General features: G+C 46.7%; 1 protein-coding gene across 1 annotated transcript; it reads left to right on the forward strand.

Moving 5' to 3' along the window:
* Nucleotides 1-246: 246 nt before the first annotated feature.
* LOC130259866 (translation initiation factor IF-2-like) lies at nucleotides 247-11,033 on the forward strand. The gene is made up of 2 exons (XM_056504637.1): nucleotides 247-1,090; nucleotides 10,732-11,033. The coding sequence occupies exons 1-2, from the start codon at nucleotides 247-249 to the stop codon at nucleotides 10,740-10,742; spliced, it is 855 nt and encodes a 284-aa protein (XP_056360612.1). The 3' UTR covers nucleotides 10,743-11,033.
* The last annotated feature ends 4,270 nt before the right edge of the window (nucleotides 11,034-15,303 follow it).

Genomic DNA, 15,303 nt, shown 5'->3' on the forward strand with positions numbered 1-15,303 from the left:
GTGAATGGAAGAATGTGTTTGTGCATTCATTGTTAAAATAAAGAGCGTGCCGTGACGTGGCCACAGGGGCGCCAATGGGCGGCGGGGTAATATTTTTAAACATCCTCCCCGGGAGCCAATGGCGGAGGCGGTGGCAAAGACTAGCGCAGGGCCGGGCCAATGGAGGGGAAGTTATGCTAATGAGGAGTTGGTCAGGCAGGAGCTGAATGTCAACTAGTCAAAGATGGAGGCCGGAGCGGGGAGGCCATGAGGTTGGTACCGGAGGATTTGCCCACGTTCGAATCGATCAGGGACCCGCGCCGAGGCGCGCCCGGGACGGCGGCGGCGGAAGGCGGGCGAGGGGCTGCGGAACCGCACCGCTCTCGCCGCCTCTTTTGCGCCTCTTTTGGCAACTTTCCCCCCCGCAGCGCGGGGACCCGTCCGCCGTCCCTCCCGCCGCCAGGTCCAGGTACCGCGCGGGGCCCGGGGCCTGCCGGCCCTGCCGCCGCCCGCGGCCGCATCCGCCCGCCCGGGCGGAAATGGCGGGAGTGCGGCCCCGAGGGGGCGCGGGGCGCCGGGGGGCGCGGCGCTGACAATGGCCCGCGGGGCGAGCGGTGGCGGGACGGGGGCCGAGCGGCGCCCCCCGCCCGGGGCAGCGAGGGCGCGGGGCGGGGTGACCCGGCGGGGAGCGCGGAGCCGGGCGGGGGAGGGGGAGCCACTGGACGGCGGCGCCCCTCGCCCACCTCCCGTTTAGAGGCTCCTCGGCAAGGCCGTGCGCTTTCCGGAGAGGTTTCCCCGCGGAGCGGGCAGTACGGGAGCCCTTGCCTCCCGCATTGTAAGTGTGGCGATTCGCCGAGTGAAGTTTGGCTGGTCGGTTTGCGTTCTGGCGTGCGATCGATACGAGGTGTTGAAAGCAACGGGCGGCCGGAGCCGCCGAGCGCGGCCAGCGGAGCTGGGGCTCAAACTTGGGAGCGGCAGGAGTGGGAAATGGGCGCCTGTGCCCCGGGAGCGGAGAGGGGAGCGGGGACGGCACGGAGCGCATCGCCCGTGCGCCGAGCAGCGCCGGGAGAGACGAGTGCCGGCGGGCTGGGCTGGAAATCTCTTGATAGTGGTGAGCTTTATTTTGCCCCCTTTCTTACTCTCAAACATTTCACCTATGCAAACAGTCCTGAGAAACTGAGCGGGATCCCACGAATGAAATTCCTGTCGCCGGGGCCGAGCGCTCCCTCCCCACCCCCAGCTCGCGCGAGGGCTGTTTCACGGGAGGGTTCGCGACTGCTGCCCGCTCTCATTGTGCCACAGCGCGCCTCCTGCAAAATACTATTCACATTTTTAAACGTAGCAAAACTCCTATCTGTCTAGATACCACGTAGAATTGTTCTGCTAAAAGATCATGTTTTAGAAGATCCCTCTTTTTTTTCCATTTTTTTCTTTTTTTTCCTTCTATTTTTCTTTTTTTTTTTTTTTTTTTTTTTTTTGCCAAAACCCCCAAAGAGCGAAGCAATAAGTCACATGCTATCTCCAGCCAGTATTTATATTGGCTTAATTTTTAAATCTCGTAAAAGTAATGCTTTGCTTAAATAGTCCAGAGTTTTTGCAATAAACCAGGGTGCGCAGCCCAAAGTGTTTCTTTGGCATTCTTGCACTTTGCCCCAATTCCGCTCTGTTTCCCTCCAGTGTGTGGTCTTTGAGTTGTGAAAGGAAAGCTCGTACCCTCAAACATAGACCTGGGGCTCTGAAATTAAAAAAATCCCAAAAACTTCCTAAGGTTTAATGCAAATTCTTTTAGTTTTCTTTTTCTTTTCTTTTTCTTTCCTTCTTTCTCTTTCTTTTTTCTTTCTTTCTTTCTTTCTTTTTTTTTTTTTTTTTTTTTTTTTTTAAACGTCTCCAAACCAGCCTTGGTTTCTGGATTAGGGGTAAATTATTGTTAAAAAAAAAAAAAAGGAGGAAAAATTAAAATTAAGGGAGAAAACAAGATTGTTACAATTTAAGATTCTAATTGGGTTGGGACGTTTCCAAATCAATTTGCTTTGTATTAATACGATAAAGTGAAAACTAGCATTCAAGTAGTGCATTTTCTCACTCAGCCCAAACTCCTCCAGAACCGAATTAGTTTAATTCATTTTAGTATTTGGTACGATTCTCACTTGTCTATACAGTTCATGAAAAGTTGTTTTCAAGTTTGGATTTCTTTGCATAGAATTTCTTTGCATTGTTTGAAATAAAATAATTTTGTAATTTCTCAAGTGATTCTTATTTAACAAATAGTTACATTTTCCAGCTTTAAGTTTGAAATTGTCTACAGAAACAAATGGTGAACAGTTTGAGCCTAAAGACTAAGTTGACTTTTAAATGTTACTTATTGCTAAAATTATTTAGAATGTCTGATTTGTAAAGATTAACTGATGTTTTGTCCTTACCATCCATATATTCTTTTTGAAAAAGGAAAAATTACGATAGTAATGTTTTCATGATGCAAGTAGGTGATTTTTAAAGATCTCTTACTGCTGGATGGCAGTTGTTTTGAAAGCTTGTTTAGATGCCTCTAAGATAGCAAGACTTCCTTAGCAATTAGAAGTGAATAATTTAAGGTACTAGAAGCATGTAAATAATAAATACCAATTATTTTAACAGCTGATTCAGATGAAAGCAAGAGAAAAGATATTAACTTATCCTCTATTGTGTCTTTTAATTCATTACACTTACTTTTGTAAAATTCAGGGGTGCTAAACTACAAGCAGGACAATCCCAGTTCTGGTATTTGCTTTTACATGCTCTAATGCAGTACATTTACTATTGATAAGGGAAAAAAAGTCCCTAAAGCAAGCTTATCTAAATTCTTACTGAAGTTAATTGAAGAAGCAGTTGTGAAATATTAAAATCTAATTTTAAAGAATGACATTGATTCAATGTGGTTGTTGGAGAAACTCCTTTTTTTTGAATGTAACAAATCTGTTTTAGACTAAAACATGCACAGAAGCCATCACTTGGAGAAGTTTCTAACTGATTTATCATTTATTTTGAAAAGTCTCTGAAGTATGCTGTTGTCCAGAGCCCTTTTTCTGTTGTACTACTGGCAATTATGATGAGCAGTGCAATATTAAAAGGGCATTGGCTGGCAGAAACATGACCCCCTCTAGCAGCCCACCCTCTTCAGAGTGGGCAAACAACCCTAAAATAGATGCCTCCTCCAGTGTATTTATGCACATGTGTGAAATAAGGTTTTATACATGTGGGAGTGGTTTTAAATAAGGAGAGAGATTCTGAGTTATACATTTTTATGTGTCTGTCCATGGAAATGTGCTGGACTAATTTAAACATCCTATTTCAGAAATAAGCTTCTGAGAGCTTTCAAGGCATCCCATTACCTGCTTTGTTTACCAGTAGCTTGTGAGTAATTAGCTACTAATTTCTACTCTCTTCCATACAATATCTACACTGAATTTTTTTATGATTTCCTGATAGTTTTTCCCCTTAGAGAAACTGTCTCCTATATGTTTAAGGTGGTCCCTACCAATGCCTACAGGGATTTAGTGCTCTTGATTTGTTTCTAAGAATCTGTGGTGTTTATGCTGTAATTTTTGAGTGGTCATACACACAGATATGTGGGAGACTGAAGCACAGGCACTAGATATTTTTGTACACAGGTCTCATAATTTCTGTAACATTTTCCATAGCAAATCAAAGCACTGTGTATTTATTCCATTCTATATATACACCACACCCCCTAGGCTTTTTCATCTGTACTGGTCAACCATGATAAAATCACAGCACTATTAAGAAAACTTTGGAAGGCACAGGAAAGGGTTGGCACTTTCTGTGATTTATTTAAATTGTCTAGCTCAGATTCATTGACTGACCAATTTGGGTTTTAAGGAACACATACATTTGGGTATATTGAATTATGTCCCTTCTTGTTTTATTCTCCATTACAGTAGAAAAATATTTTGTTGTATAAAACCTTTATAACGTACCGTGCCTAGATATACTGGGTATGTAGCAGAAGACTTGAATGGTTTGTTTAACAAGCCCCATACTAACTGTGGTCTTTTTCTATCTTTTCCTATCCCTCTCCCTTTTTTCCTTCTCTTTCTGTCATTTTTTAAACTAACTTTTTGTTTTGTTTTTTTTTTACCTTGTCTAATTATGACTGCAAATAAACTTTGTCATGCAAAGTTTTATTTGGGCTAAACATAAAAAACGTTATTGTGGTTAACACTGTAATGTAACAGTCCCTTACAAAAGGATGCAGGGACAGCTGTGCAGAATGTGACAGTGGCTGCTGGTATCGCTGGCTCTGACAATGTTGCACTACTGTCTGCACAAATAAAGCAGTGCAATAATATTGTCAAAGCATTTGGTTCCAGTCCTAATACATCCTTTATTATCAGTTACTGTTGCACACCCAGCCCCTGACATTATGGTATTCTGTAGTTATTTAATGCATTTTAGTAAGGAACCAGCCCCCTACTCTTGATTTCTTCCCTCCACCACAAAAGCTCAAACAAGCATTAAAATGCCAAGATCATGCAGAAATGCTTTTAAAAATCCCTACCCTGTGTTTGTTTGTTTATTATGTGTTTGGGATGAGTGGTCTGTATGGAAATGCCTTGGGTTTTGTTCCCCATTTTGACTGCTTCAGTGTACAAAATGGATTGCCCTTTCTGCCACTAGCTTGGGTTTGTGTGTCCAAGTTGTAAAATAAAAAGCTGGCCTATTCACATTTTAAAGCCCTCTTGTCCTCCTTCAGAGCAATCACTACAATTAAAAATATTCTGACCAGCTTTGAATATTTTCTTCCTTCTGCTCTAAACATTTGGGGGTTATGAAACTAAGGATCTTACTGTTTTGTATAGAATTCAGTGACTTTAATATATTACCCATGTATTTACAGACAATTTAATTTTTGATTCCTATTGATGTATTTTTCAAGTTCCATCATATTTCACTTTTGGAGAAATTGCTGTTAAGATTAAAGGAATATTGATACATTTTCATTTTTAAAAAATAGTACAAGATACCTAAATAATAATCAATAGGATTTGAAAGACAATCTGTCCCTGCGCTTCCCAATAGCAACGTGGACCGAGGCTGAGAGACTTGAGGATGATGTAGGCCTAGGAACAGGAACACTGCATTCAGAATTGATCTTTAAATAACAATATGTTGGTGACTGTCACTCGTGGTGTAGTTGGAGGCAGATGTGGTATTTTCGCTTGCAGCTGCTAAGAAGAGGGTTTGGAGGGCTGGGGGATGGGACCTTCCTCTCTCTCTCTCTCCCTTTTTTTTCCTGAAGCCTTGAGCTGTTACCTTGGGAGCAAAGGGTGGGGGTGGGGAGAGCCGTCATATTGGAAATCAAATCTAGGTAAACGAGTGCTTTCAGATTGCACAGCGCATCCCAAGCCAGGTCGGGATGTGCTGGTGAGCAAGCCATGGGGAGGCAGAAAATGGAGGACCACATCCTGAGGGGGGAAGCATGTCCCATTTTAGAGAGTTGAGGAGAAGCCAAATCCTCAATAATGCACTCCAGTTTTCCAACGACTGAGGGTGCAGACAAAAGACACCTTTTCAGCCCTTCTGTTTGTGGGGTGAACTGAAGGCTGTATCCCTTTCACGGCCAGAGAAGGCTAAGCCTCCATGCCCCAACTGGAGGCATGGTGCTGGTGGCCCATTGCTGCATTCCCAGGCCTCAGTGGAGGTAACTCGAGCTGGCATGGCTCCCTTTCTCTAGAGCTTTTCTTTTCATCCATCTCTGCATTGTAGCACGGTTGCCATTTTTGGGTGTATTAAGGAACGGGGAGGCCTATTTAGCTTTGGCATTTTTACCTCTTCTTCCTTCTAATTCTTGATTAATGAAGAGGTAGGAAAGAGTGAAATCTCTCAGGGATTTGCTAGGGGGTGTCTTCCCCCTTGCCATTATTGGAGTGTAAAAGTGACCAGAGTAGGAGCATGAAGGGCCCTTTGCTGCCCCTGGCCAGGAAGGGTGGGGGGAAGGAGGATGGACCAGTGAGGAGCTGGAAGGCAGCCTGGAGTAGGGCAAGGCTTTGTTGTCCGTGTGTGTGTGCGCTCGTGTGAGCCCATCAGCGAGTGGAAATAAGTGCTAGTGAAAGCCTTGGTGGGGTTGATGCTGGGTTGTAAGATGGCCTCTCAGGCATGTGAGCCTGCCTTGTTTGGAGGTGGAGAAATCGCAGGGAGGAGTAGATGTGTAGTTATTTTCCTGTATGAAGTTATGTCTTAAAAAATAATATGGTCACTACACTTCAAAACCTCCCCTGGGCGTGGGGGGAATTTGAGGCGTGTGATACAGGGAAAGGCTTGTGTGATGACAAGGATGATATCCCATTTGGAGAGGGACAACCCTCTGCAGGCTCCTGGCTCTGGCTGGGGCAATGGAACCCACGAACGCCCTTTGCTGAGTGCCAGCTCTGTGCAAGGCAGGCCCCAGGGGTGTGAGGGGAGAGGACGGGGTTCCCTGCAGATTTGGGCTTGGGATGGAGGTTACACATTCCAAACCCTCCCTTCCCCATTTTTTTTAACACTGCCTGGCTGAGGAATGTGACAAAAAAAAAAAAAAGCACTGGAGGAAAGAAAGAAAAAAAAAAAAGAAAAAGAGAGGGGGGATTCGGAAGCAAAGGCCCCTTCAGGAGTCTGTATTTGTGCAAGGGAAACCATTTGCATGTGTGTGGAGATGCCAGAGTTTGTCTCCAGTTGGGTCGGAGGGGGAGGGCGCGGGAGGAATGCGGGGAATCAGGTCGGGCTGAGGGGGGAAGGGCTCCGGCAGAGCCTCCATCCTGTTGTTGCATAAACTTGTTAAAAGAACCCCTCCTCTGTGGAGGCAGCACACATAGGGTATTAGTGTGGTGGAGGAGGCCAGACCTGCGCCCTGGCTACACAACCAATTGGAGCGGAAAGTGAAATCAGATGGTTTAAGTTTTCAGAGGGATTTTTTTTTTTTCCAGGGGGACTTTTTGAGTCATTGCATTGAATGCTAGATCTCTGTTAAGGTCGCTCCTGCTCCGGCCGCTCTTGGGTGGTTTGGGGAAGGGAAGCCGGGCGGGGGCAGGCACCTCGTGCGGTGCCACCGGCCCGCCAGCGGCGGCTCGGGCTCGGGGCCCCGTGCGGAGACCACACCCCTGTCCCTGGGGTGTGGGCGGGCTGGGGGCGGCGGGGTGCGAGGCGAGGGGAGCCTGGCCCTTGGCCTGGAGGAGAGGTATTTGAGGGGCCTCGGGATCACCCCCACACCTTCTCTTCCCCAGTCAAGGCAACTACAAGGCCTTTCACTTGCCCTGTACAGGCAGGGCCAACATTGGGATCGGTACTTCCAGGGTGATAATATTTAGCCCTATTTTCCTCTTGCATTTAGTACCATAAGTCGTCTTTTTTTTTTTTTTTTTTTTTTTTTTTTTTTTTTTTTTTTTCCGTCAGACAGCAGAGCGCTGGTAAACACCATGCAGAAAAGCCGTATTGTGGGGTTACAAAGTCTGGGCTGTTTAAGGAGCTCTGTCATTCCTTTTAATGGAGCTCACTGACGCAGATCTGGGTTCTGCCAGCCGAGGAAATATTGCTGCTGAGAAAAGGGTTATTGAAACCCACAAACTAAATATTATGAACAAGAATCAAATGGCAGGACATTCTGGAGTGCAATCCCTCCTGATTTCAGGAGAAGGGGAACGTATTGGTAAGTGGCTGTGGGTGACAGAATCCCTGAGCTCGGTGGGTGAAACACACTTGGGAAGGTGATGTTTTCAGAGAGGATTATCAACCCTTACTCTCTAGAGTCCCACACCTGGACAAGTTGATTCTTGCTTGGAAGCAAGAATCCCCTTTTTCTCTGGACAGATTTGTACAAACTTGCTAGACAGACTTAAGGAGCCAGGACTGGAATGCTAAGAATTTTCTCAAAACAAACAAAACAAACAAACAAACAAACAAACAAAAACCAACCAACCAAACAAAAAAAACCAAAAACCAACCAAACAAAAAAAAGGCACCACTTCCCAGTTTTAAAACAATGATAAAATTATTAAATAGGATGAAAAACTCTAAATCAACTTTCAGCCTACAGCTGTTTAAAGTGTTTGCTTTGACCTTTGGTGATAGTGTCAATTCCGCTGGAGAAAATATATTGTAAACTATATAATATATTTAATTGCAAAATGTCTTTTAAATGGACTCCTTTCCTCAGGCTAAAGAACTGGCTGTGACCAGGGAAACAAGGCTGGACTATGTCCTTCTATGTTTTGTGAGATTGTAACTGAGATGAAAATTTTAAAAAACCGCTTGCCCCAGTGGTATCTTTAACCACAGGAGAAATAAACAGACAAAACAGCAACAAAGGGAAGGAGAAATGGCTCCCTAAGCTAAACCAGGGAAGGCAAGGTCTGATCTCATGAAGAGCAGAGGCCTTTCATCTCCAGAGACTCAGCTCACTACTTTATTTATCCCAAGGCTTTATCGTAAGGACACTTCAGTCTATTTGTCTCCTAACATCAGAAAAAGGGGACTTAAACACATAGCAAAGGCTCCACTACAGTTAAGATTCCCACACACACACTGCCAAAAAAAGAGCTTCCATTATTGAGCAACATATAAAGTGTTATTTCCATACTAGTCTGGGTGACATTTCCATTTAGTTTTTATAACTGATTAAAGGCAAGAGAGGTTTCTAAACATATCTAGAGATGCTGAGCCTCGGTGTATAAATAGCATGCATTTCATAATCTCGTGTTTAAATGTTTATTTTAAAATAACCCCCATATACATTCCAGAGAGTCTCCCTGCTATAGAACATAGTGCAACCCAGGCTTTGCATATCATTTGCAATCTAGGTGGGATACTCTTGGAATACTATTGAAGGCTAATTCAGTCTTTATTTTTCCTATTTTGTTAAAAAGAAAAAGGCAACGTGTGGTGGGGAGGCCTGTGCCAGTACACCACTTAGAGATAAGGACATTTTTGAGTTGCATCTAGGCTCTCAGCACAGATCCAGAAACATAAAGTAACTTAATTGCCTTTGTGTGGAACTTGTGGCTGACCTTTCTAATTACATCTCTTACCCTCCCCTGCTAGTTGTATCTTCTGCAACTACTGACATATTTGAGTTGTGAGGAAGTCATCAAATCGTGCTTTCCCCCACACTATCCATGCATCAGTAACATAATTTCATGTGCAGATTGTGTTTCCACTGTAAGCTTCCCAGTAGGTTTGTCTCTTGGGCCACTGGAGAAGTTTCAATTGTGTGCATTATGTCCTAAGTATTGTTTGAAATAACATCGAGGCTGAAGAGTGGAAAAGACATGGTAAACAAACAAAATAGACTGGACGGTAATAGATGGAAAGGTAAGGCTGAGCCCAGTTGCATCTTTTTTTTTTTTTATGTTCTCAGTCCAACTGGATATCTAGGTTGCAGGGATTGTTGAGAAGAAATGTCAGGGTTAAACCTGAGGTTTTGTCAAAGTAAAAGGAACACAGAAGTTTGATAAAACTTGAATCTGAGATTTCAGCAATCTCAGGAATGTGGCCTTTTAATTAGTGTGACCAAAGATTTAATATAAATAATGTGGGAAAAAGATCCCTGTTTTCTTCCACAAGCATCACAAAGGATGGGGAGAAGGAGGGGTTGGGAAAGATTGTAGATTTTTATTACTGAGTATTAGAAGAAACCAAACACTGAATGGAGCTTGCCTAGTTCTTTTTTCTTTGGCAAGTGAGACAGCATCAAAGATGATGCGGGACTGCCTCACACCAGCATGCCAAAAGCCAGGGACCTCTAATGGCAAAGACCAGACCAATGTGGCATGGACAAATTAACCAGGAATCCATGAATTAGGAGATTGTCTGTTCATTACACTCTGATCCACTGGAAAGTAGACTGAGGAAAGAGAAGCTGCATGTGTCAAAATCATGACCTGGTTTAGGATGGCCCGGAATGAAATTTCCTTCCCCTTCCTCTGGACTCTCAAGTGTTCCTATGTGACAAATGCACTAAGGCAGGTTAATTGGGAGCCAGAGTGCAGAGGAAGAGTCTAGTTGGCAAAGCACCCCTGAAGCTGGAGGTGTCTCAGCCCTTCCCTGGGAGTAATTTCTGTGGCTGTTAGTGTGTTCAACACTAAGCCAGCCCCAGCTGAAGATTGTGCCTTCCAGCCTTGGACAGAAAAAGTGCTGGGGAGGGGGAAGAGAAGAAAAAGCCAAACAAAACAAGCTAGGGCAAAACACGTGTGCGTCTCCAAACACTGTTTAACCTGTGTGCATAAATGTGAAGTCAGTGCTGGAGAGCCAGCCCTGGAGATCCTGTTTTGCTTTCTAACTTTTGGTGTGTACTTAATCCCGTGATTTCCAATGAAGGGAGGGATATTTAAACACTGGGCTCCGAGTAGGACAGCCTTAGAAAGGAAGTTCTCTGGGGGCTTGATGCCTGTTACTAAGAGGCTCAAAATACAACTATCAATTAATCAAATAAATAGCACTTCCCAGCCTCTGGCAGCTAGGCAGCTAATTGACTGTGGCTATTAATAAGGGAGAGAAATTTACACAGAAGAAAGTGAGAACTGGGGATGGAGATACAGAAACCTGCATAAAATCCATACTGGAATTAAATGTGTCCTGGGAGAAGGGGGTAGTGTCTGTGCATGGATTCTGTGGATCAGAAATTTACTCCATTCCTGCTTCCCCACTCTCCCAGGAGCACATGGTGCTGTGATCCATACGGGCAGTGCACTGCTTTCTAACTCTTTACCCCTTCCCCATTTGCAGGCATGGAATGAAGCTCCCTCCAGTCACCTGCTGCAAGACACATTATCCAGCTTCCTAACCTTAAGGATGAGACCCTATCAATATTGCCTCTGCTTTTGTGATCAGGGTAGTAGTGCAATATTGCTTATAGGGTCTTTTCTTTTGAGGGTTATTCTTCATGGAGAGAAGAAAGCCACAGCAGGAAAAAATAATCCCATGTACCCACCAAGTTAAGGGAAAAGTTGTGAAATGCTGAGTTGTTAGATAGGCGAGTAATTGTACAGAGATGTTATTTGTGACAAATAATCGTGCTATTCTGGTGACTCAGGTTGTGAGTAATGGGCATATTTTTGATGCTATCACACAGGATTCAAAACGGCCTCGTATTTAAAACATAAGCAGTGATTGAAACCAGAGAAACCCATCATGGTTCCTTTTTAAAACAGTATGAGTTTTGAGACGTTTGAAGGGTGTCTATATTACATACTGATGTAAACACCCACCAGAGGATGGGAGGAGATACATAGCCATACTTGCTGTTTCTGTGCCTGATCCCAGCCCGAAAACCAGTGTGGTGCAAAGCAGAGCACAGCACAAATAGACCGAGGCTTTAATCCAAATAACCTCTGCGAAACAAAGCTCATGCCTCTGCCCGGCGAGTGCGGCCCGCCGGGCTCCGCGGCCGTGCCCCGCACCCGAGGCTATTCCAGGGTCGGGCGGAGCAGCAGGGCCGGGCACTGCCTCCAGCCCTTCCCGAGAGCTGCTTTCTGAGGTACGTGGGAACGGAGCAGGGATGGGGGTGTTAAATCTCCTCTTCGCTTTGTGAGGATCAGCTGGGGGCTGACAGCAGCCGGGATGGCCGAGTGGGTGGCCCTGCCTTCCATTTCAGGTGGTCCCCGCGGTCCCTTTCGGGACCTCAGGGGCCCAGGGAAAGGAGTGGTGGGAGGGGACTGAGAGCCGGATCGGGGTGCGGCTGAGTAGCCGCTGCCGCAGGGCCGCTGCCGCGCGTCTCCCCGTGGCGGCCGGGCTCGCCTCGCCGGCCTGGCGGGACACGGGGCAGGGCCCGGAGCCGTACTACGGGGCCATGCCCTCTGCCTCTCCGTTGTACGGCTGCCGCTGCCCTCGGTTTAACTCCCCCGCCCCCCGAGCTGCCCCTCAACATCATTCCAATAGGAGGCGGCCAGCTCGGGCACAAAGCCAGGATCTTCCCACCACACTCGGACTCTCCCTCCGTGCCCCTAGCCCGGCAGCCGCCGCAGCGGCTGTGCCAGCGCTGGGACCACCGGCCGGGCTGCCCCTCTTTCCCTGTTGCACTACTGTCACGGTCGCAGCTAGCAGTGCAATAATGAAAGGGCGTCAGTGCGCCGGGGAGCGGCGAGAGCCGGGGACGAGCCGGTGGCAGCGCGCGGGGACGGGACGTCCCGCCGCCCCCCGAGAGCCACCTTAACGGGGCGGAGGGGATACACACGACACTGACGGACGGACTTTGGTTGTGCAACTTTCTTTGTTTAAACACGCAGCGGCGGAGAGCGTGCGCGCAGGGGCAGGGCAAGGTGAGCGGCTCCGCGCACCGCTCGCCCCGGGCCCGCCGCCGCTTCCCGCCCGCCGGCCCCGGAGCCTGGGGCAGCCCCTCTGCTGTAGCCGGCCAACGCCAAATAAATAAAGAGACGGCCGAGTCCCCTGTCCATGCTTTTTCTTCCTGGGGGGTTTCTTGCAGGTCAGCAGCCCCTCCTGCCTCCCTGGCAGGCCCTCGCAGATAAAAATCCCCTCGATGAGTTTTTGCCCTACGATCTGGTGTACTGCTCACCCATTTGGTCTTGTGGGTAGAGGCCAAAAATGCGAATAGGAAACGAGCGTCTTCCTTCACTGTGGAGCCTGAAAAACTCGAGTCGGGCCCTAGTGCTGGGTTCAGCCATGGGGGAGCACGGGTAGGGAAGTGAGTGTGGGGCGGGAGGGGAAGGGAGCAATAATGGAGATGAGAACAGTGCTTTGCATCTGGGAGCTGTGCTGGGAAGCCAAGGAAATAGCCCTTTGATTATTAGTGGCCATGGTGAAATGGATACTTCTATAAAAGAGGGCTGGGGAGGGGTATTTCCTTAGCAAAGAACCTCTCTGCTCTGGTCTTTTGAACCTGTGCTTCTCCCTGGCACTATTTCTGCTTCATCATGACTTTTTGCAGAGGAAGGTGAGTGCAGAAAGCAGGCTGGCTGTCGGAGAGGGATGCAATCTAATCCTGATGAAAAGGCTTTTACAGTCTATGCTTTATTTCCTATTTCTTTTGGGTTCTCTCTATCTTCCATCCCTCACATGCATAAACAGATACAAAAGCTATCCTTCCCTGCAGTCTTTCTCCCAGGGAAAAGTCAGCCCCCTCCCCAGCTTCACCTTGAGGGTTTGCACACACAAAATGGCTGCAGCAGCCTGTGGGTGGGCATGGAGAGCTCAGGAAGCTGCTTTTCTTTTTCCCACTCTGCCTGCCCAGGAAGCCCTTCTGCTTTTATTTTCTGTGGCATTTTGCTCTTGCATAGCTCTGTGCAAATCCAAGGGGGTCTCCAATGTGTAATCTATGCGTGGAATGGGAGCTGGGGAGGGAAACGGCCAGTTTGCATGAGAAGGGGACCTGTCGGGCCCCAGTGTTTATTTTTTTGCTGACCTTCTGGGGATATGGTCAGTGAGAGCTGTGACAGCTGCTGGAAGCGGCAGGGGCTTTGAAGATTGTGAAGGTTGTGACCTCGAGGCCCCTTTCCTCTCTCTGTCCCAGGAGCTGCTGAGTCAATCAGGGAAAAGGGGAGGTGAAATGGGGGCTGCTCTTTAGCCATTTTTCAATCGGTGAATGAAACAGGAAAGGACAAATGCAAGAAGAAAAAAGAGTGATTACTTCCACTTTAGTGCATTACTGAGAAGGGGGAATCTCTCTTTGGCAAAAGATTATAACAATAATGGGAAACCACTGTGCTCCTAAGATCCAGCACCTTGAATAAAGGATTTAACTGGGCAAGGAGCTGATGGCAGATCAATAACAGTAAATTAGGGGGAAAGCCTACAAACTCCTCTTGGTTCAAAGCAAGAGGAAATCCACCTCTTGTTTCCACCAGATATCAGCTCTAGATGTAGCAGCAGCAATGTTCCCAGCTGGCCCACTAGTTCCCACCATCTCCTTGACCCTACACTAACACATCTTCATCTTTGCTGAGCTCAGCTGAACCCTGTGGTTGAGATTGCAGAGGCCGCTGACAACGGCTGCACCACACATGCCAAAATAAAGAGACAAAGTACATTGTGTGGGGCTGTATCCTTGCTGTGCATGTGCTTTCAAATGGCACAAGTCCCTTGGCAATAGATACCCCTGGGCAGCCCACAAGAGGGCTCTCACTCAGCCCCAGATCCCTCTCTTAAGCCCAGTGAGAGGGGTTTAAATCTTTTTCAGTTTCTGGATAACATGATCCTATGGATCTTTCCTTTTAAAATAGTAATCAGAACAGCTAACAGAGCACCCAGCTTCGGTTGACCAATACAAAACAGAGGCAAAGAAAGCAAACAGCAGGCTTTTCACTTAGTTTACACAGGGGGCACTTAAATACTGTATTGGTTACATAATACCATTTGGTGGTTGGGGTTTTACAGATTCTTCTACTAAATATATCTGTGAGATTTGTTTTAAAGTGATCAACATAAATCCAGCCACAGCTTTGAGGCTATGATTAGACCTAATACCACTAGGTAGCTCGTAGCATATTTACTGAAAACCAAGGCACAATAGAATTTTCTCCATAGACCTGCTGATCTGCACTGCGCTTGCTCCACTGCAGCAGTGGGTGTACATTGCCTCTGGAAGGGCTGCCACAGACAGCCACTTCCCTGGAGGAAGCACAAATTGCTGGACTTTAGGGCCATATCCTGCCACTGCTCCACATTCACTCCTCAGAATTAATTTCAGCACAGACTAGACAGGACATGTTCTGGCAATTGCAACAAACTAAGTGCTAAGAAAGAGGATGAAGCATATAAAAAAATCCAAATCCTAGCTGTAGTTGATCAGGAAAAAAGGTATATGCTGTTAACTCCTCCAGAGAAACCCGTTCAGATGGGGTACCTGAAAGTACATTCCCTTCCTGAAAAGCCCACCAGTAAATATCCCGTTTCCATCCCAAGGGAGTAGCAGGTGGCCAAACTGCTCCACTGGAGGTTTGACAATGGCATTATCTATCCAGCTTTTCAGCTGAAGCCTGGCTAAATCTGTACACAACTTCTGAGACTCCAGCTAAACCCTTCCTGGGAATGGAAAGCTTCCCCAGGCAAAGCTTGGATCTAGCAGCCCTGCATTCTTGCAAAGGATGCATCCCTCTGCTCAGAAGTGAACAGATGGGGAGAAAAGTCTCAAAGCATCAGAGCTTTAAAACAGTGCTCTTCTCTTTGGTGTATTGTCACCAGAAGCTCCATGGGCAGGGATCTCTGCCATAAGGAACTAGCAGAACAGCGGGTGGGTGGCTAATTGAGAATGGAAGTTCCTTGGGGCAAACCAAAATAGTCTTTGTGGCACTGCATGAAACTAGGTACAGTTCCTAGGCTCAGCATCAGACACCAATTTTGTAA

Source organism: Oenanthe melanoleuca, chromosome 15 (assembly GCF_029582105.1).
Source record: "Oenanthe melanoleuca isolate GR-GAL-2019-014 chromosome 15, OMel1.0, whole genome shotgun sequence".
In the NCBI taxonomy this organism is placed as follows: Eukaryota; Metazoa; Chordata; class Aves; order Passeriformes; family Muscicapidae; genus Oenanthe; species Oenanthe melanoleuca.